Genomic DNA, 22,155 nt, shown 5'->3' on the forward strand with positions numbered 1-22,155 from the left:
CTATGGGAAAATCGCGGTGATCGCGGTCATCGCGGTCATCCCGATTTACCCGCGATGACCGCGATTTTTACCCCCGACGCCCGCGATTTCAATCGCTGGCGCCCAACTAAGTAAAGAGTACCAAATAGAGTAACACAGTTTAAGAACTACATCACTTTACTGGGATTTATTCTGAGTATTCTCACCGAATATATAACCCACCACATTGGGGCACAATACTTGTAAAATCACCTGGATTCTTACAGGAATAATCCAGAATCTTACTTTTTGTTTGCTTTCGAAGCTGTCATCCAGAGGAGTTATGATCTTTACATTCGCCACCTTAACGTCCCCAGTTACGCCTCCCTTTTGGCAGTGGATAGATTTCTCATCTCTTTGTTCCAGTAGCACCAGTACATCTCCACGCTGTATGGGGAGCATACAAAGCAAGTATTACCCTTACAGCTGTACAACAGATGAATGCACGTTATAATCTTCCTTTAACAACGCCAGTTTCTAATATTGTGGCATCTTAGTACAAGGCTTGACCCATGCACTGGGAGCATTCGGCTGCACCTTCTGTTACTGGTCTCATCAATAGTGTTTGGTATACCACTTCTATGGAGTATATCACTGCTCTACTCCATAATAACATCTATTAATTCCATGAAATGTAGAGTACTTGGTATTCTCATTATGGGACAGATGTATTAACCAATAGTGGTGGACCTATTGAGGGTTGAGCGAATGACTGCATACCTTCATAAAATAATACCTAATGGCTGATACAAAGTTTAATCCCAGTACAGTATGTTTCTCTTATAGGGGCAGATGTATTAAGCCCGGCGGTGAGATAAAATTGAGATAAAGTGGAAGGAGATAACGCACCAGCCAATCCGCTGTGTTTGAAATATGAATGGCCCAGGAGATCTGGTTATTTGTAACGTGGTGCAGTTATGACTCTGCTGCCTTGTAAGAGCACAGTGGCGGATTTAAAGTGGGGCACACAGGCCCGTGCCCTCCCTCTTGTTTCTGTCACTTTCTTTTAAACACTGTAATAGAGCCGGCCGGACCTGCCTCCTCCTCTCATTTTGCTGCTGCCGGGTCTTGACATCACGATCTAGTGACTGCCCGGGTACAAAAAAACAAATGAGGTGAGGTGCTAACAATGGGTCCTGCTGCTGCCCGTCCATCCCTCCACCGGCCCCCACTGCTGCCCGGCTAGCCCTGAGACAGGAGGTTTACCTTTATAAAAGTGAAGGGGGAGGGTCTAAGGGTTCATTACAACATGTTGATACCTGTGCTGTGAATAACCCTCTCCTTCTCTCTCACTCTCTCTCCTCAGTGTCTCTCAGGGCCAGATGTATCAAGCAACCAGCTCCTACCTGTCATTTTTAAACCCAGCCAGTATTATGGCAGTTAGGAGCAGATTGACTGTGTTTATCACTCTCTATTTTATCACTTATTAAAGCTTGTTACATCTGGCCCCTACTCTCTTTCTTTCTTGTTCTCCTTCTCTCTCTCTGCAATCTCCTTTTATCCCTCTCTCCGCTTTCCTCCTCTCTTCGCTCTCCTTCTCCATTCTCTCTTGTTCTACTTCTATCTCTCTTCAAACTCCTTCTCTCTGCGCACTTTCCTTTTCTCTCTCTGCTCTTCTTCTCTTTCTCTATGCTCTCCTCTCTGCTATCCTGTCTCTCTTTGTTCTCCACTCTACTTTTCTTCTCTGTCTGTTTTCGTTCTCCACTCTGCTCTCCATTTCCCTCCCCCTCTCTCTCCATACTGTTCTTCTATCTCTCCACACTCTCTCTGCTCTCCTACTTTCTCTTACTGCTCTCCTCTCCATCCATTCTCTCCTCTCTCGCTCCTTGATCTCCTTTTCTTGCACTCCATTCGGTCATTCTTTCCCTCCCTTTCTCTCCCCCTGTTGTCTCTCTTCTCTCTTGCAATAAACCCCCATGTTTTTCTGCCTTTATTGCCCATTTATGCTTTCTCTTTATGTCCCAGTTAAACCTTTCAGCCCAATTTACCACATGTACTCCCTCATATAGAGACCAGATACCAACCGCCTCCCCAAATCACCCTCTGCTTCTCCCTGTAACCCACTGCTTAACACCCTCTGTTTCCTTTTTACCCACTGCTTTTTCCGGTCATATTTCCCTCTCCCTGTTACCCTCTCTTTGTCCTCCACTACTGGTCAGTCACTCCCTGCTCATCATCCTCTCTCTCATTCTATATCTGCCTATTTTCCACAATCCTGTGAGGCTATACCCTCTGCAGTGAAGCCACACCCTTTTCTGAGAGTGAGTATACCCTGATACCTTCCCCCCAACCCCTATTATGGTTCCCCCCCCTGTCATTTTCTTCTGGATCCACCCTTGAGAGAGAATACATCTGTATATAACACTACACATCAATAATGTGTACTACTAGCCCCTAACTTGATTGAATGTCTTGTGTATTATAGGTCCATTATATTACTGTCACCTGAACTGAGGCTTTTATATACGTTTGTTACAGGTTAGGCTTTGTAATGTTCACATTACAGCTGTTATTGTTTGAGAATATCTATAAATGCTGAAATATCTATAAATCCTGAAATAGCAGCAATCTCCCTGACTAGTCTAGCAATCTCCCTCATTTCACCTAGCCCACATTATGTAGCGGTTACATTTTGGGGAAAAAAGGAATGAGAGATAGATACATTTACATTGAATCATCAGCGCCATTTCCCAGCATTGGTGATAAAACGCAATGGGGCAGATGTATTAAGCCTTATCAAGAGATAAATGCAAGGGCGATAAGGAGAGATAAACGTCCAGCCAATCACATCCTAACTGCCATGTTACAGGCTGTGTTTGAAAAAAGTCAGTAAGGAGCTGATTGGCTGGACGTTTATCTCTCTATCACCCTTGCATTTATCTCTTGTTAAGGCTTAATACATCTGCCGCAATGAGCCCTATTGCTACCTTCATGTCCTGTGGCCATTTATATGGAACCACGTGTACAACACAATAAATGAACAATTCCTGACACATATCGGTGACTTTTCTGTAGCAAGTATCGTAGCGCTTACTAACTGCTTTGGGGCTCATCTATATTTGGATATGTTATTTTACAAGTTTCCTCTCAGATGTAGCAGTTCTAGGTCCACGGTCACAATCTCTCCTTATATGGAACTAGGCACACCCTTTGGGTGGAGCATGACATGCCCACTCAATGGAGCGCTGTACAAAATTCTACTACCAACTATAATCTCCCCAAAACTAGTTTTCAAAAGTAGGCAAGTATGTGCTAGCTCTTAATTTGCAATGGCTACTTTTTACCATTTTGGTCTCCAGTGCCTTTCTTTTTTGACCATTCCTAAACATCAACCAATTGATGTGAATAGTCACCCTATCAAGGTAACTGTAACTATGTATGTATATATCATGTGCTAAAGTTGAGTGACAGCCGTTATGCCATAGAACGCCATCTAAAAACATGCATGGCGCATGAAAATTATTTCCAAAGTTAAGGAACAGGACAGAAACGCGGACCTTCCCTTTCATCAGTGACAACTGGGTTCCAGTGCCATTTCCAGAGATCTTGCACCACCTAACAAAACTATCCTCTCTTGGGTGGAGATGCTCCGGCTACCAGGATCTGTGTCTAATCATGACATAGGACTTTCCAGCTGACCTGAGTGATGCCAATGTCAAGCATGTGATGGGCAAGGTTTCAGTTACCTTTTTTTTTTCTGTATTAGCAGTAGGATCACTACTCACATCAATAATTTAAGGCATATATACTAATAATTTCAAATATTAAATCAAATAAAAATAATATAATAAAACAATGCAATACTAAAAAAATGAGAACACAGTGTTGACCATTGACCCTGTTCCATTCTCGGCCCGCTTCACAGCAAATTCGCAGGCGGAATTCAATGTCTCATCTGCCAAGTGCGGAAAAGCGTGAGTAGCCACGAGAAACGGCCATGGATTGTTGGGATCTAGCCGTGAGCTCAACCATCCACGGCCGTTCTCTGCAAAACAAGCTCGACTGCTTTTAAAGTCGGGCTCGTTTTGCCGAGATGCCTATGATGCCTCTTCAATGCTGTCCGGAAACACAGCATTGAATAGGCACCTGCCGCTATTTCTCCCATCGGAAATAGTGGCAGGGGATTGAATACCCCCCTCAGATTTAGTTACTGTACCTTGAAAGACAGCTCCTCAGCATTACTGGACACAATATCCTTTTCAGCAATTCCATGAGGCAGAGGCAACTGAAAATGGAACATTTTCATCAATAAACAGACAATGTAATATCAGCCTATAAGGTCACATGTCCGGCAACTCAATGGAAGATACAAGATGACATGGCCATGTAGAGATAGTGCTTTTTAATGAGCCACTGTGTTTTTTTATGAAAATCTTTACCCTTTAAGGTTTGTTCCCACATTTCAAACTTGATGCCCCCAGAATAACAGAGCTGGTCAAATATGCTGTAATCTTACGGTATCCAGCACCCAAAGAAAGCACAAGGCGGCCCTTATGGACACATAGCGGAGACAGGAGAGGGACCAGGGTGGCCGGAGACAGGGGAGGGACCAGGATGGCCGGAGACAAGGGAGGGACTAGGGTGGCCGGAGACAGGAAAGGGACCAGGGTGGCCGGAGAGTGACCGGAGCAGCTGGAGTAGAAGGTAAGTAGCATACCGTGTATTTATTATAAAGAGGATGTCCAGGCTTAGGTCGAGGAGGTAGATCTGGTTGCTGTCTTTTTACCACTTGACTTTTTGATCTACTGATCCCAGATGTGTTCTGCTTTGCACCCAGACCGGCATCAGAGGATGATCGGGGTAAACCATCTCGATTTGAGGCATTTTTGGATATCTTAGGAGGTGGAGGCCTTCCAGGCGGGCCTTTTTGTGGAGGCGGCTGTGGAGTTTCAATCACTTTAACACCGATTGGCCTAGATAGGAATATATGATCAAAATAGGTCATAAAATGCATAACCTTTTATTTTAATATGCATTCAAACCTTTTATTCTAATATGCATTCAAATGGAAATAAAAGTAGCAAGGATACTGCAAAACAAGGTATCACAATGCTAAATGTGAGAGGGAAACTGCAAAACAATACCTAGAATGCTGTATAGAGACAGTTCATTTTTGTTTTATATTCTTGAAAGATTTGACCAAAATAAGTTTCCAAGTGCTTTGTAAGAAAGCACAGTGGAGCTAATCTTTTGTTCTATTCCTTTGTAATATCCATTAATCCTGTGGAACTGTATTGTAAAAGGCTACGTTCAGGTGATCCAGTAATATCACACAAAACAATAACCTTCCTTTCTCTAAGAATGACACAACACATTCCATTGGATAAATGTACACATTTCTAAAGGCAGAGAAGATAACACTCTGCTTCACAGTGGTGAAGAGGCATGCTGGTAGTGATACTGTGGGCCGTATTCAATGTGGCCAGCAAGGGGGTTAAACAGCGAGGATCGCCAAAAACAAGCGGCCCTTGCCGTTTAACTCCCCCCCCGCTGGCCGCTCACCATATTCAATGTTCCGGGGGAACCCTTGCTGTCAGATGACAGCGAGGGTTGAAGAGGAGGCAGATAGTTAAGTATTGTCATCAATTCACATACAAAGTATTACAGCTTACTACAACAAAAGGACTATATGGTACAATACATTCTCTGTAAAATGTAGAAAATAGCAAATCAAAAATATAGCCTAATCTGGCTGCCAACCAAAAAAGTAAAAACAATATCAACAGACACCAACCTTGTAGGTAGCGCAGGCCTGGACCAAGGCTCTTCTGTACTGTCAAACTTCTCCCATTCCTGCAATAGAAATAGAACTGCATGATGGGACTAAATAAAATAAAAACTAAATGAATTAATCAAAAGTTCATTTATTAAATATCAAAGGGCATCCTGTTACTAGTGATTACATCTACATTATGGCAAAGTGTGGCACAAAATGAGTGCTGCTGCAGAACATAGGTCCGAAGTTCCCAAAATTGTGGATTGCATTGGCGGCTTTGCAATTCCCTACTACAGACCTGCATAGCAATTTTGAACACTTCTTCTCTGTAGCATTCACAAATATATACTCCTGTAGCATAATATAACACAATGGCCCAAAATTGCAGTATTTTGTGCCAAAACGAGCATAGTGCCATGGACGAAAATCAACGCAATCTGTATAACCATTCTAAGAACCCCTGTAAGGTGGAAGCTTTCCTAAAGTGTGCCCAGATTTTGTGCAATTGGGCCATGTGTGTGGGTAACATTATTGCACACCTCAGTTCTGATAGGATTTCCATGTGTGAGTCATTCTAGGAAATTGGGATATTTTATTAAGGCTTGATGTAAAATCAACAACAGCCTAATATTGTCTGCAGCAGAAGTAACGCAGGCACCATGTTTATGTACGCTAGGGCTTACAGCTGACCAGGTACACAGCCTGAATAGGTTCATGACAGACCTGACTTAACAACAACTCCCCACTAACACCATGTTAGCGCCCGCAAACGGTCACTTCCTGTCAATCACTTTGTAAGGGCATCCCCTGTCGTGTGTGGTTATGCAGGGGCACCTGGACGCATGCACAACGTGAACACGTCTGCCAATAATCACTTAGTTCTGCAGAACTGAATCAGGCCCAAAATCGGAAAATACAAATTCAAATGATCATCTTAAATGGCAAAGAACCTACTTTTCTGGCTGTAGGACGAGCTCTTGTCATTGGCTTATTGTACAGGCTCCCCACGGGTTTTTCCACAGGAAGTGGAGGAGGAATCTGAAGCTCTTCGCATGCTGTAAATAGAGGTAGGCATTATACCATTTGGTCAGGAAGTCTATCCCCTGTACTTGCAAAAACATTAATGTATGCTGCCTAAGTTCTTTTTCTTCATTTACATGCATTAAATATTATTAAGTGATAAAAACTAGTGCACAAGTGACAGTGTAGATAGTTAATGTATCCTCTAGGAACACGAATGTTTCTCATCTTGTATAGGTCACAGAAACAACCCATCCAGTTGTTATGTGTTACAGAGACTTTTTGAACATTTCCTGGCCTTCTTACATTTTTCTCCAATTAAAACAAAAGAGAAATAAAAACTATTGTGGACTCTCTCCATATGCAGGGATTGAATCAGGCAGATAACTAGACAATTGGGAGCCCCACAGGAAAAAGGGGCCTCCAAGTACTAGATCTACATATACCTCACATGTGGCTTTTACCGAGGTGGTGCACCTTCCTACTTGCTGACCCCATTGCAGCTGCACACTTTGAAACTAGTACTAATGTATTTGTATTCTGAGCTTCTATAGAGCACTGAGGTCACAGGTTTGACCGATTACCACTCAAAAATCCAAACATATACTGGTAGATCAATTGGCTCCCAACAAATTAACCCTAGAATGTCTGTGTGTGCAAGTACATGTGGTAGGGAATATAGATTATAAGCTCCACTGGGGCAGGGACTGATGTGAATATTTAAATACACTCTGTAAAGCGCTGCGGAATAAGTGTTTACTCTATAAATAACTGGTAATAATAATATTATTATACTGAATACTGAAACTGTGGGAGCCAAAACTACAACAGATGCACTCAAAGTCCAATTTACCATGATTTGTAGATGGCTAGAAAATTCCATAGCCTGCTCTAACTCTTTTCACTATAATGGGCTATACAAAGAGAATTACTAGGTAAAAAAACAAAGATATATATAAAAAAAAAAAAAAAAAGAATTTTAGAATGGTTAGAAATGAAGGCTACATATCACTATCCATCACACGCATGGCTGCTTTCATCCAGGCACTGCAAAATTCCAGCTCTAATTCAAAACAGTGTAAACGCTCCGGGCACTGTTATATGTACAAAGTAACTACTGTAAACCAAACACAAATATGTATCATTGGATGTGTTAACAGATGTGTTAAGCCTGTGGATAAAGTGGAGATAAAGTAGAAGGTGATAATGCACCAGCCAATCAAGGGATATGGTCACTAGGTCGACAGGCATTGGGTCGACAAGCATGAAGGTCAACAGGGTCATTAAATCGACATGCATAAGGTTGACATGGGGAAGGGCGATATGGGGTTTTTTACTTTTATTTTTGAGCCGACAGGCAATATTTTATGCCCTACCATCACTAGGGCATTGTTAGAGAATAAAATAGTGTGCCGAGTGTACCAAGGCACCGTGCCCGAAGCATGGCGAGCGCAGCGAGCCATGTGAGGTGTTCCGTTTCTGTCCATGTTGACTGTGTCGACATTCGGGACAAAAAAAGTGAAAAACCCCAGTCGACATGGACACTGAAATGGCACAACACGTCCCCTTGCATGGCTCCAAGCCCTTGCCAAGTTTCGGGCATGACGCCTCGCTACGCTTGGCACACAATTTTATTCTCCGACCATGCCCTAGTGGATGGTAGGGGATGAAATATCGTCAGCTACAATTTTTTTAAAAAAAACCACGTCGACCTTCCCCATGTCGAACTAATGACCTTCCGGCATGTCGACCTAGTAGTGTTGACCTAATGCTTGCCAACCTAGTTGCTGTCTGTCCAATGATCCATACCCCCAATCAACTCCTGTCATTTTTCACACATAGCTGATTGGCTGGTGCGTTATCACCTTCTACTTTATCTCCACTTTGTCTTCACCAGGCTTATTACATCTTCCCCATTATTATTATTAATAATAGGTGTCTAACTCTACAAGTCCCATCAGAAAGCAGTGCGCAGAGATGTTGTGTCCCTGAGAGTGTGAGAATAACAAGGCAATGACGATGTTGGTCAGCATCCCTGAGCAGACCATGGGGGTAGTGCACAGTGCTCACATTTGCCTAGCTTCCCAGAGATACGGATGACTGTGGGTTTCCTCAGCACAGCAGGCGGAGCTGGCAGCTCTTTCTCAGCCTCCTCCTTGGAAAACAGCTGGAAGGGATCTGGGGAGAGAAATATTTGCTTTGGGAATGTTTTTGCCATGTTATTAAACATTTCATGTTTTGAATTGCACATTTATAAACTGTAGGCATTCTTGTGTATATAGACACCGATAAAATTTGTCATTCAAATAATGTAAATAACTACAGAAAAATACAACAGGATTAAAAATAAGCCCTATAATTAATTTCTGGAAATGTTTGCCGTACTTGTGTAGTTTCACGGCGCCACTTACGTAGTCAGCGTAGTGTCCTGTCAGCATCAGCGTCGTGTTCCCGCGGCCAGCGTAGTCAGCTTGTGTCTGCGACTGTGTGTATGTTCACGCCTAACCTGAGCTTACGCAGTTAGTGTCAGTCAGCGTTGTATCAGTGCTTATACATTTTGTGGGAACCATTGACCATTTTTAACCTGCCTGACATGACAGGTGTGAATGTGTTCCTGAAACACCATGTGTCGAAGCGTGGCGAGTTCAGCAAGCCCTGCGTGGGGACGCGATACATGTCCTCTCTACCTGTTCATACCCCCACTATTCACGTCGGCATGGAGTTGACTTTTAGAAAGTGTGGCGAGCCCGAAACTAGGCGAGTACAGCGAGCGGATGTGGAAAAGGAGCCCGAAGCGTGGCGAGCGCAGCGAGGGGACGCGGATTACTTGACGTGTATTCCGCTCGCTGCACACGCCATGCTTCAGACTGGTTTTCCGCGTCCACTCGCCACACTTTATAAAATCAACTTCACGTGGATAGTGGGGGTTTGAACAGGTCAGAAGGATGTGTACCGCGTGCGCTCGCCACGTGTCGGGCTGATGTGGATAGTGGGGGTTTGAAATGGAGGCATTTGCCAGTATCTAACATGGAGCATTGGAAAATGCGTCCTTTATTGTGCATGAGACGCAGTTGCGCCTGCATCCCCCCTTTGTGCACGAGACACAAACGCTACCGAACCCCTAACCCTCTCCCTGAAGCGGACATGGGCAGGGTTGGGGTACCCTGCTGCACGAGTTACTGAGATGCTCGTGAAGCTCAGGCAGATGGAGCGCCTCTCCGCCGGCACCTGCATGATCGCCTTTCCGCGCTCTGCCAGCACAGGGGATCTGGCGGTTACCTGCGCTGTGTGAAAGGCGCTCACTAGGCTTGCCAGGGATGCCGGGAAGCTTGCGGGGATAGTACGGTGACTACGCTGCCTCACCGGGATACTATGCAGGGCTGCCGCAGGGACACTATGTTGACTACGCTGGGCTGCTGTTTGCCTATGCTGACAACATAGCTTAGCGTACGCTGACAACGTAGCGTACCGCCGTGAAACTATACAAGTACCATGTTTTACCTTTCATCATTATTTATCTAATAAAAAGATGGAACAACATACATCAAGGGCGGGATGTACTAAAGGGAAAATGTGGTAAAATGGGGGTTTTACTGCATTTTCCTATTTAACATTAGCAGTCCGCCCCGTCTCCGCCTGGCAGGGTATTGCCACTCTCTGGGTGGCGATACCCTATAGAAGCCTATGGGCTTCTATCGCCGCCTGCCGTCCGCGCGCCCCCCTCCCGTCCTCCATTGTCTCCTCCTCCCCCAGCAGGTGTCACAGCCGGGAGGACATCCGGCTGCAGGGGGGAGGAGGAGACGCAGGGGGACACTGTTAGCCGCCGGGATGTGATGGAGACCCCCGCACACCACATCACAGGTATCGCGGGGGTCTGCGTCACCGCAACCCAATGCTAGCCGCATATGTTAGTACATATGCGGTAGCATCGCGGTGGCTGGCAGGCGAAGGGCGGCGATGTATATTAATACATCCCGCCCTAACGGTCATACTGGTATATACAAGGTTTTTACTCATTTATTCTGTGCTGTCACCATGTTTGTTACTGAGTCCCAATAGAGTCCAGGGTACTTGTGTATTAGCCGGTTGCCCAATTAGCATACGTACGCAGGCGTAGGGTAATCTACGCTGCCTGCGTAGTCCAACGGCTGCCTAGCGTAGTGACTCCGCGGCAGCCCGGCTCTGTCCCGGTGTCCATGGCTCTGTCCCCGGAGTCCATGCCAAGCCTAGCAAGCGCCTCTCACACAGCGCTGGTAACCGCCAGATCCCCTGCCCTGGCAGACGCTGGCGGAGAGGGGATCATGCGGGCTCCGGCGGATAGGCGCCATAGGATGGCTGGTGAGTTATCACCTTCCACTTTCTCTTCATCAGGCTTAATACATCTGCCCCAATATTAGTAAGCTTTGCCGCTCCATGTCACATATTAACTGAAGGCAGATGCGAAAATGGGGGGGCACACAGCAGCTCTGTCCCCAGGCAGTGGCCCGGTGGCTTCCCCCAGTGGCGGGAGGGGGTGGGAATGCCACACAAAGCAAATCTGTCCCCAGGCAGTGACCCTACAGCTTACCCAACGGCGGCACTCTGTTCCAGCACAGGCAAGCCAGGAAGTCGGGTGAGTAGCTTTCACACGGGCTTGTATGCCGGGAAGGTCCCAGGAGCAACCCTGCTAGCTAGAAGGGTTGAAATCCCGGGACATTGATCCCAGGATTTTGGCCCGGGACCCTTTCCCACCAGTGCTAGTCCCGGGTCGTTCCCGGGGCCAACCAGGGAAAATAGGCAGGTATGTCTGTAATCGAGGATAAAATAACCCTTTTTGGCTTAATTAGTTGCATTGGGCTTCTGAGCAACTATAGATGGTGCATCTTTGTACACAAATGGTGTATAAAGCTGGCCATACATCAGAAAGATCGATCTTAAGATCGATTGCGCTCATGATTGTGTACAATTTCCCTTGAAATCCCCGGCAGTCCTTGGTGGTTTTTGGACACACAATCCATCTTACAATCAGTCATACAATCCATCTGCTGTATGATTGTGTATACAAGATGTGCACACAATCTGCATACAATCCATCATACAATCAGTCATACAATCCATCTGATGATTGATTGTATGATTTGTGTACACAAGATGTGCACACAATCTGCATACAATCCATCTTACAATCAATTGAGATTGTATGATTGGGTACAATATCTTTCTGATGTATGGCCACCTTTAGAAATGTAGGTGGTGGGTGTCTCTGTACCAATTCCAGCGGCTGCGGTATTAGCGTATACACAGTACTGATGTGAACAGATCACCACCAGCACAGAATTTGCACCCACCTTTGAATCAGTGTCTTTACACTGACTGAATAATAGACTAAATCCAATATAAAACTTCATAATCTTATCAATTACTACCCTGATATACAGTTCACACACAATGTACTATACATGTCTTATCTATCCTTCCTCAGACAAACACTGTAAGCACAGGCCACAACATTATTATTATCCTTTATTTATGTATGCTTGGCTTATATAGCCCACTGAGCACCATGTACCCTTACAATTTGGCTAGATCACTATGCAATATTCAGCCAAATTCCTATTTCGCCCATAGAGTACAAGTTGAGTGCCCCTTATCCAAAATGCTCGGTAAGTATTTTGGATAATAGATTATTTTGAATTTTGGAATATTTTTATATTTGAATGGGGCAAGGTGTATAAACACATCAAACACATGAATATATTTGATTTGTGCATGAAACAATGTCCCAAAATAAAGTACATTCTGGAAACTATAGTTTTCAGAATAATTTGGATAAAGGATATTTGGATAAGGGATACTCAACCTGTACTAGCTTGTGAGCAGGGACCTCTTACCTTGGCCTGTCTGTAATCATGCAGTATGGTTTTATTACTGTGTTCATGCTGTACTTGTTAAGAACAGAACATACAAAATAACAGAATTCTGCTATATAAATGTTAAATAATTCATCGGCCAGCAATTTCCGCACTTCAGCGTGTGAAGCTGAATAAGAGCCATCATCATGCATGCACTAGCAGCACTTACAATATATTTTCATCAAGAGGCCCAGACTATGTACCTTCGAATTAGGGATGCCAATCCAGGGGCATTTTTTCAATCCTGGGATTGGCCTCCCTCATAAATAAAAAAAAAAACGCCCCCTCACCCTGCCCGTCTTGCACATTTACTTACATGGTGCCATTGGGAGCGGGGCAGGTGGTGCAAGCGGGCGGGAGGCAGCAGTACGGGTGGGAACGGGGGTGCAGCCTGCACAGCCAGACCCCTGAGCCACACGCAAAGGTTGGGAACAGAGACTATTTTTGTTACCTGTTATTTTGATAAAATGTGTTTGCAGTGTGTGACACTCAGCTAACATAATGAAGAAGATTAAATATAAAATAAAAATCTAAAAACTTTCATTGTACTGTATGCCATTTAAAAAAAAACCATGAAAATTCAAAAATAAGAGAATTAAAAGAATGTACGCTCATTCTTACCAGCATTGACCTTTGAGTCATTCGGGACATCTGGATTGGGGATAGCAGGAGTAATAATATCCTCTTCAAAGCTGATCAAGTCTAATTCCCCCATTGATTTGCTCTGCACTACTGGGGCAAGGCTCCTGGCTGCAGGTGTTTCTATTGAGTTAAATACTTTGGCTTTAGAAGCTACAGACAATTTTGGAGCAGGGATGAGGGGTTTGGCTCCTGCTGGCATTGAGGCAGGGAGGTCAGTCTGCACTGTTTTCCTGGGCACCATAGGCCTTGGGGCAGGAACTGGAACCTTCCTTTCAGGATCTTTACTATGATTTCCAGACAAACTAGTCCCAAGCAGGACATCAGGAAATTCATTACTGCTGCTACTTTTCAAGAGACTTGGCTTTGGTTTCTTTGGCAGGTCTGGTTTGTTTGTTCCACCGGTATCCTGTAGTCCATCTCTTGGAATAAATTTTGGTTTGCTATCTTTACTAGGGTCCACTTCACCAGGTGTAATGTTAGATATGGGTTTTGGAGCCAACACAGGCTTACCAGTGACAGCGCCCCTCGTGTTAATAGAGCGTGGCGCAATTTCTGGTCTCCGAGGATGCTCTGAACCGTCAACTTGAGACTCAAACGCTTTAATCCTTGACACAATACTACTTTGGCTTCTTTCATGGCTCATATTGTTCATTTCAAATAGTTCCTCCAGAAAATGATCATCAAAACTTGAACAAGTCTGATTGGTTGGAAGTTCTCCCTCTGTTGTAGGCTGGAAGTACACTTCACTGCTACCTTTATAAATACTTAGATAACTGTTTCCTACGGGTTTAAGATTGGATTTTGTCCTTGGCCTCGGAACGGGGTACCTTGTAACATTTGAGTCTTCGTGTCGGGTACTAGTTCCTGCAGTGTTACTAACTGCTATCTGTAGACCACTGTCCTGTACATTGCTGGTCACAAAAGGTAACGGCTGGCGGGGTCTCTCTACTCTTTGCACTAATGATGAAAAGAAAGATATATATATATAAAATAAAAAAAAAAGTAATATCTTGTGATTTAAAACAAATGAAAATGAAAGCATTACATCACACACAAACAGAACTATCAAGGGTCCCCTTCACCACAGCAACAGGGAGGATCACTGTGGAAGAATTTAACGAGGGGTAAGAAATGGGTCAATTTTAAATGCTACTTATTTATTTTATACAGTATGCTCCAAATTACAGGAAAATTCCAAGAACAAATATTCTGAAAGCTTTCCCAGATATTCCAATACCTATGTATGTAATTAGTGTGACATGTCTGTATTTGGGAAGCAATATCAATATCTGGTAGATGCTTTTCTCAGACGCTATTAGAATAAAGCAGCATGGAAGCTCACACGTCTATGCTAGATGTGCAGTATATATACATAATCAAATAAAACCTCCTAATCTCATGTTTCATGTTAATGCCTATAGAGGAAATATAAATGTTAACTTATACTATAAATAGAACATTTCTACTTAAATACACTTTTGTACAGAGCAATATATTACCAGCATACTGTGAAACAAATATAGATTTTTGGAATACATTTTTTGATTGAGATACCTTGGAATTTTCTACCTTCTTCGGTCCACCAAGGCAAAAGATACCTTTATATGCTGTATACCAACACTGTTGATCATGAGTAAAGGTACGCTCTAAAAAAAAAGTCATCCCTATCCCTTTCCATATGGTGATGGAAGATAAAGAAACCTTTATACATTTCCTACTATCTTTCTCATTGTGAGTGCAGGATTGTCAGATTCAAAGATACCTAGATGTGCATTGTTTTATGTTTTATGTGAATGAATGTGACTCTAGGTACGCAGGAGAATCCACATTTATATGAGACGTTATCCTATATGTCATTTCCATTAATCTGCTGAATTAACATCTGTAAATCACAGTGAAGGTCCTGGGGACTCTAATCTGTATGGTACTTTTTTTGAAGAACGTACTACACATTTGTTTTTATTTCACTGTTTTTCATGCATGGTACCCTGAACAACTACTGAGAAGAGTCACCCCCTGTGAATACATCGCAATAACAAGGAAATAAATCAATATGTTAGTGCTTATTTTTTGTATATCACTACCCCTGTTTCTCAAGTATAGTACCATGTATACAATTATACTAGTGGTCAGGTAATTTCATTAGGTATAGTGTCCTGTGTACAATCATCTGACAGCAGTCCCCCTTCAAAATGTTGACTAGTATTCTATAGTCTAATAACTGTATATCTTCCCCACCAACATTGAGACTGGGACTTCAAGCACCCAGCATCAACTAAAAAAAAAATGTTGCCGCCCCCCATCCCCTTAAACTAAGTCATCTTCCTACTGACCCAGTGAATACCCACCAAGCCTTTGGATATTGTACCTGTAACTGTGGCTTGATCACAAACAGCAGGCTGAAGAATTACATTATTGCCTGGCCCAGTGCGATCTTCTTCCAAGTGAAAGTCGGTCTGTGTTGCACATGTTGTTGTCCGCCTGGGCTCCACATTCGAACGGCTTGTGACTACCTGCACTTGGTTGATTTCTTTGATGACCTGTTCATAGGAAGGTGGCTGCTGTACAGAAAGAGAAAGGAATTAATTCACCTTATTTGTGGTTAGGTTAGGCTGGTTAACAAGATAATGACTTAGCTATAAATGGTAATTAATTTGCACAAGTAAATTAATAGTGGGACAGTTATAACATGTGCAGAGAGAGTTACATTTGGGTAAAAATAATGCAGCCAGTATTTACCCTGCACAGAAACAAAATAATTCACACAAATCTAACTCTCTCTATACATGTTACATCTGCCCCACTTGCAGTGCACATGGGTTTGTCCATTTTGAGAACAAATTTGTACTGAGATCAGATCTGAATAAGGGCCATTATGTTTAAACAAAAAGGTAGCTAAAACACTGATAGAAAGTATTAAAAAAAAAAGTATGCTGACCTCAGCAGGATGGGACTCACTGGGCCTCCACTGTGGTGGAGGTGGTGGAGGAAACCCTAAGCCCCCTTGAGGACCACCATGAAACCAAGATCCAGGACCAATAGGCTCAGCAGCAACAATGGTGATCTCAGGACGTCTGTAAAAAGAGTGAATTAATACATATGTATATATATATGAAGGTGCCTAAACAACAACTACAGATGTACAGGGATAGTTAACATGCAAGGAAACTAGATGTATGTGGACACATCTGTGTGGTCTTTAATACCACAAATATTTGTGTAGCTGACAATGGGGCTAAAACTACTAACAAGCTGTAAAAGGGTCATAAACAGCTTAAAGGATTTTGCTTTAATTAGTAAACAGAAACCAATTTTAATTGTGTATATATAGTGACTCACAATTTTCATAAAGTATTTAGTTTTCTTCATTGTACAACTGTAGGACTGTTCTTAGACAGCATGCTCACATCACGTCCATATAGAACGCAAGTTGTTTGTTTCTGTAAATGAGCTAGCGACAGTTACCACTTATTGTCAATTAATGAGAATACATCTGATCACTGGGGTGTATTCAATGCCGTGGGAGAGCGGCGACAGCGAGCAGGGCTTCCTGCTCGCTGTCACCACTCACCCTGTCAGTATTCAACGCACCCCCCTCATACGCCAATTCCCCCTCGCTCCGTTTTTTGAGCGAGGGGGAATTGGTGTATGGGGCTCCAGAAGCAGCGAGACTCGCGGCTCATTACAGCGGGTTTTCTGCATTAGCCGCACGTCTCGCTGCTTTGGGGAATTCTCGCCCTCCTGTGATGGCGAGGATTTCTCCAGAACGTTGAATAGTGCAAGCGGCTGGCGAGGGGGTTAAACAGCGAGGATCGCTGGTTTTCTGCCATCCTCGCTGTTTAACCCTCTCGCCTGCCGCATTGAACACTACCCACTGTTTGCACCACAATGGGGTGTATTCAATGCGGCCGGCGAATGGGTTAAACGATGGGTTTTCGCCGAAAACAAGCGATCCTCATGGTTTAACCTCCGCGCCGGCCGCTCATCCTATTCAACGTACCGGGGAAATCCTCGCTGTCAGAGGACAGTGAGGATTCCCCCAAACACTGAGGCTCGCGGCTAATGCAGGGAGCCTGCTGCATTTAGCCACGAGCCTCGCTGTTTTAGCAGCCGCAAACGCGGTTTCCCCCTCGCTCCAAAAACCTAGTGAGGGGGGAAACGGCGTATGCAGGGGGGTCAGGTGAATACTGACCCTGCAAGCTGTGACAGGCAGCCCTGCTCACTGTCACAGCTCACAGAAAGCATTGAATACACCCCAATGTGTTACCCTTATTCAATGATTGAGGGGAAAAAAAAAAATTTCACAACCACCATAACCACAAATATAGAAAAAAAAAATCTATGCAAACCTTAAACTTATAAATAAAATGTGATTGATAGATACAAGGTTGGGAAAAAAAAAGTTTCTTTAAAAAAACAAAACCCCGCTTTTTTGGGGTTGAAATAATTTTGTTTTTCTTTTTAAACCAATTTTTTTGCATTCGTGTTTTAATGAAAGAAAAAAATTTAATCCTGTTTGTTATAATAATACTGTGGAACATTGATATGTATTAGAAACTTTGATCATCCATGTTTTAATGCTTTATAACATTAGGGGAACATTTACTAAGATGGGAGAACTATTGAAGATGGGATGTTGCCCATAGCAACCAATCAGATTCTATCTATCTGGGGCAGTACGGATGGTGTAACGGTTTGCATTACTGCCTCGCAGCACTGAGGTCATGGTTTCTATCCCCACCATGGCTCTAACTGTGCGGAGTTTGTATATTCTCCCCATATTTGGGCGGGTTTCCTCGCACAATCCAAAAATATACTGGTAGGCTAACTGGCTCCCAACAAATGAACCCTAGAATGTCTGTGTGCATGTACATGTGATTGATAGATACAAGGTTGGGGAAAAAAAAAATAGATTGTAAGCTCCACTGGGGCAGGGACTGATGTGAATGTTCAAATATTCTCTATAAAGTGCTGCGGAATATGTGTGCGCTATATAAGAAACTGCTAATAAATAAATAAATCTATTAGCTTCTAAAAGGTGCTAAATAAATAATAAGAAGAAACTGATTGGTTGTTATGGGCAACATCCCATCTGCAATAGAAAGATCATATTAGTAAATTTACCCCTAACAATCCAAAGTTACTAGGCTTCGATATGATTTATTTGAAATCTTTCAATAAAACCAAATTTTAGACTAGACTAAACATAATTAAAACATGTAAAAGTATTTTTCAGAGAAACGTACAAACGCATAAAATGAAGGAGTTAAGAATTAGCACTGAAAATGTCACTGGCATTAAACATTTTGATTAAAACACTCGTTTAGATGCCTTTTCAGTTCCCTGTCTGATTCAAAGCTTCGAATGAACTAAACCAAAAGAAGAAAAAATAAAATTTTCTTCACTAGCAGAAGATGATTCAGCAGTCAGAAGTTGTATCACTAATGGGAAATACATTAGGATTAATAAATGGGAGAAGCTTGATGATAGGCAGATTTAGCACCTCTCTTATCTGAATCACCTTCCTAGATCTTTGTTGTGTGTGTGATTTACTGCATTGTTTCAGCTTACTTAGATAACGAATGTGAAATAACACCAGGGATTCCCTTACATTAGGCTTTTTTTTTTTAAGATGTCACGGTGTTGTGCCTGTAGTCAACATATTAAAAAAAAAAAAACAGTGGTTTTAAAATAAAAAACCCTTTGCTTGAAACCATGTTTTAAACCAGCCAACCCTGGCTAGCTGCAAACAATGGAAACCTGCTTCCATTGACTTTTCAATTTAGAAAAACACAAATTGCAACACACAACTTGGCAAATGTAGTTTCAACCACCAGACTACAGCCTGCTTGACATTTAATAGACTTAATTAGGAAATAATAAAACTCTGCCATTTGCAAGATGACAAACTTTTTTTTTAAAGAAATAGAAACCAGAAATAAAGAACAATTTTCAGATCTAAGTTTGCAGAGCAGAAAGTGTCTACAGTGCCAACACAAGATAGTTCTCAGTACAGCTCCATTACCAGACAAGCCTAAGCTGTGTAGTTACCAGCTCAATCCCTTTCTTTCCATTGCATTATACACTCGCTAATATCACAGTACAAAGACTGTCACTTCCACTCATTTCGAAAACTCTGACCCAACCCCACAATGAACTGGGCAATTCTAAAGTCCACATTAAGGAAGAACAATCTATTCCTTTGATTCTAGCAAACCACAAATGTAAACGGTTCCTGTCCCAGTAATTGCCAGCATCGGTTCCTTTGTGTAACCACGTCTGATAGGCACTTCCTATGGCATGAGATCCCACAAGCTGCAATATCGCTGCTAGCAAGTTCTAGCATTTATATTTTGCATGGTCAGAAAAATGATAATACATAGTATAAAAGCAGTTCAATGATTGTTGTTTGATTGAAGAATATTAACAGAAGTATAAACAAGACATGTCAAAAGCATTTAGATGCAAAAAAAAAAAAACCCCACGTCCACGTAATTATTAGAAAACTGGCCTGCAACAATATTGTAGCTGTGAGGAACCATGATTTATTTAAGTACTCTTATAACCTTATTCTTTTGTATTGTTTCTAAGACCCCAAATATATATGGTAATAAACGCCCGCTCTACACCTTTTCTTTTGAAGACACTTCCTGTCAGAGAATGCTCACAGAGAGACTAAAAGGAGCCCATAACACAGGTTATAAACAATTACAGTGGAATCTATTGTGAGTAACACCGCTTTCAGACCGCACTCTAGACCCGGGTTATTGCCGTGTTCTTGCGGCCCCAACACGGGTCAAGGTGCGGTCTGAAAAGGCCACCACGGGTCGAGCAACACGGGTGTTCAACCCTGGTATTGACCAGGGTTGAACACGGCTATGACCCGTGTCAAGTGCAGTGTGAACGGGTGCCTGGGTCGAGCGACCCGTGTCCCGTTCATAGTATGGAGGAGGCAGCACTTTCAGCTCCAAGTACTGCCTCCTCCCGAGCCCCCGATGACGCGCCCCCGCCCAGCTCCGCCCCATGTGACGTCACCGACTCGGCAATATGCCGTGTCGGTGTCGGAACTTTCAGACCGCAATGCCGTGTTGCTCTGGGGATGGGACCCGTGTCCTAATCCCGTGTGCGACACGGCATTTGCGGTCTAAAAGTAGTATAAGTAGCAGCAGGTTATAGGGAATAAGAAAATTCTGTTCGCCAGTACCTTCGCTCTCTTTGCTGATCGCTCTGTGTAGTAGTCCTGGAAGCTGGAAAGTAAAATCAGTTTACGGTTAGGATATCGACACATTTATGCAAATTATAGAAATGACCAATAGACAGAAAATATTGTACAATTATTATACCTAGACACAACATAAAAGTAGCCAATTACGGAAACGGCCATCTTGGTCATCCATTAGACATCAGTGAGAACAGACCAGCAACTTTAAGCTTACCCAGATGGGTACAGAACTGAAACCAGTTCCTCTTTGAAGAGGTCTCAGGCTATGAGGTGCCATATTAGTGCTGAGAGGGTGATGGTTGCGTAATCAATCCGTGTAAGTAATCCATGAGGTGCCACATGGATGATAATAATGTCGAGTATAATGATAAAGTGATCTGGATTACTCAGACAATGGGGGTTATTCTGGTTGGTTCGCTCGGATGCGAATTTGCATCCCTGCGAGTCAACCAGATCCCGCCTTGCAAATGGTGGTACACCACCATTCACAAGGCGCGTACCTTCGCACAGGCTGCAAATGGATGTTTTACATAAATATCCATTCGCAGACCGTGGGGGAACACCCACATCATTCGATGGTCGCCGACCATCGAATGATGTGGAACGTGCACGCAGATCTAAGGTTGCTCAGAGCAACCTTAGATCGGTGTTCACATTCTGAAGGAAGAGGGCGGGCAGCTAACATCCGGTCATGCCAGCTTGCCAGCCCCCCCGCACCATCAGCCCATTAGCATGGGAACGCCCAAGAAATGCTGGGAATTCCTATATGCTAATGGTTCTCCCGGCCGCCCCACGCCATCCGCTCGCAAGGATGGGTCCTTGCACCCAGTGAACAGTTAGCCGTGGACGCACGCACCTAGCGCATGCACAAAGAAAATTTTTTGCCCCGTACTAACGCATGTGGCCGTGCGAACGGACCTGAATAAGCTCCAATGTCTAGCTACACAGTCAACAGGTCGGCAGTCAACAATTTGCCATGTCAACCTTTTGCTTGTATTGATCATTTGTCAAAGTTCAACGATTGACTGTTGAACCTTTGGTGTCGACATACTGATTGTCTAGCTAGGCATTGTCAGTGAGCTATACCACACCCAATGATAAAAGGATTGGGAAGAGGGAGACACTGATGGCGGGTAAGTGGATAAATAGTGAGACAGTGGTAACATTGGATGAATGAGATTAATGATGACTGAGGGTGGGGCTGCTTATGCAAAAACTGGTGAAGGGAGCAGATAGTGGGCGGGGTGCATACCGAGATGAAGGGCAAATGGTGGATATGGGGAGCAGAGTATGATGAGAAGATGGAGACCGTGAATGAGTCCACAATCATCCGGCTGATCAGTGAATGCGACTGAGGAGCGAGAGGGAGTACAGAAAATGGTCTAGAGAGTGGAAACAGGAGTGAGGTTAAGAAGAGGATGGAGGTGCAGACAGAAGGGTCACGATGTATACTGAAGATGATGAACAAATTTCTGCTTAGCCAAATAGTAAGGAACAGTTAGTACGACTCATGTTATTGTGGAACTACAAGTTTCAGAAGACCAATTAGAAAGAATTTTCCTTATGTGTCCTGTTCCTACACAAGTTAAACCCAATGCTGCTGGTGTCTGTCATCCAGCCGAACCAGCGAAGAAAGAAAACTATGA

General features: G+C 43.4%; 1 protein-coding gene across 3 annotated transcripts in view; it reads right to left on the reverse strand.

The window, feature by feature from the left end:
- The window catches only part of SH3D19 (SH3 domain containing 19), a 79,007-nt gene that overhangs the window by 19,504 nt on the left and 37,348 nt on the right, over positions 1-22,155 (reverse strand). For 2 of the 3 annotated variants that reach the window (XR_014470226.1, XM_083171560.1), the window contains exons 4-13: positions 20,492-20,534; positions 16,226-16,361; positions 15,656-15,848; positions 13,267-14,244; positions 8,825-8,932; positions 6,689-6,789; positions 5,753-5,811; positions 4,676-4,931; positions 4,175-4,243; positions 265-405 (exon numbers count right to left, since the gene is read on the reverse strand). Coding sequence is in view for 2 of the 3 variants with exons in the window: in XM_083171560.1 (XP_083027686.1) it covers positions 265-405; positions 4,175-4,243; positions 4,676-4,931; positions 5,753-5,811; positions 6,689-6,789; positions 8,825-8,932; positions 13,267-14,244; positions 15,656-15,848; positions 16,226-16,361; positions 20,492-20,534 (2,084 nt within the window). In the remaining variant the exon portion in view is untranslated. The remainder of the gene's footprint in view (positions 1-264; positions 406-4,174; positions 4,244-4,675; positions 4,932-5,752; positions 5,812-6,688; positions 6,790-8,824; positions 8,933-13,266; positions 14,245-15,655; positions 15,849-16,225; positions 16,362-20,491; positions 20,535-22,155) is intronic. The other variant, XM_083171566.1, reaches the window with a different exon arrangement.

The sequence above is a fragment of the Crinia signifera genome, chromosome 1, assembly GCF_055691185.1.
Source record: "Crinia signifera chromosome 1, ASM5569118v1, whole genome shotgun sequence".
NCBI classification, from domain to species: Eukaryota; Metazoa; Chordata; class Amphibia; order Anura; family Myobatrachidae; genus Crinia; species Crinia signifera.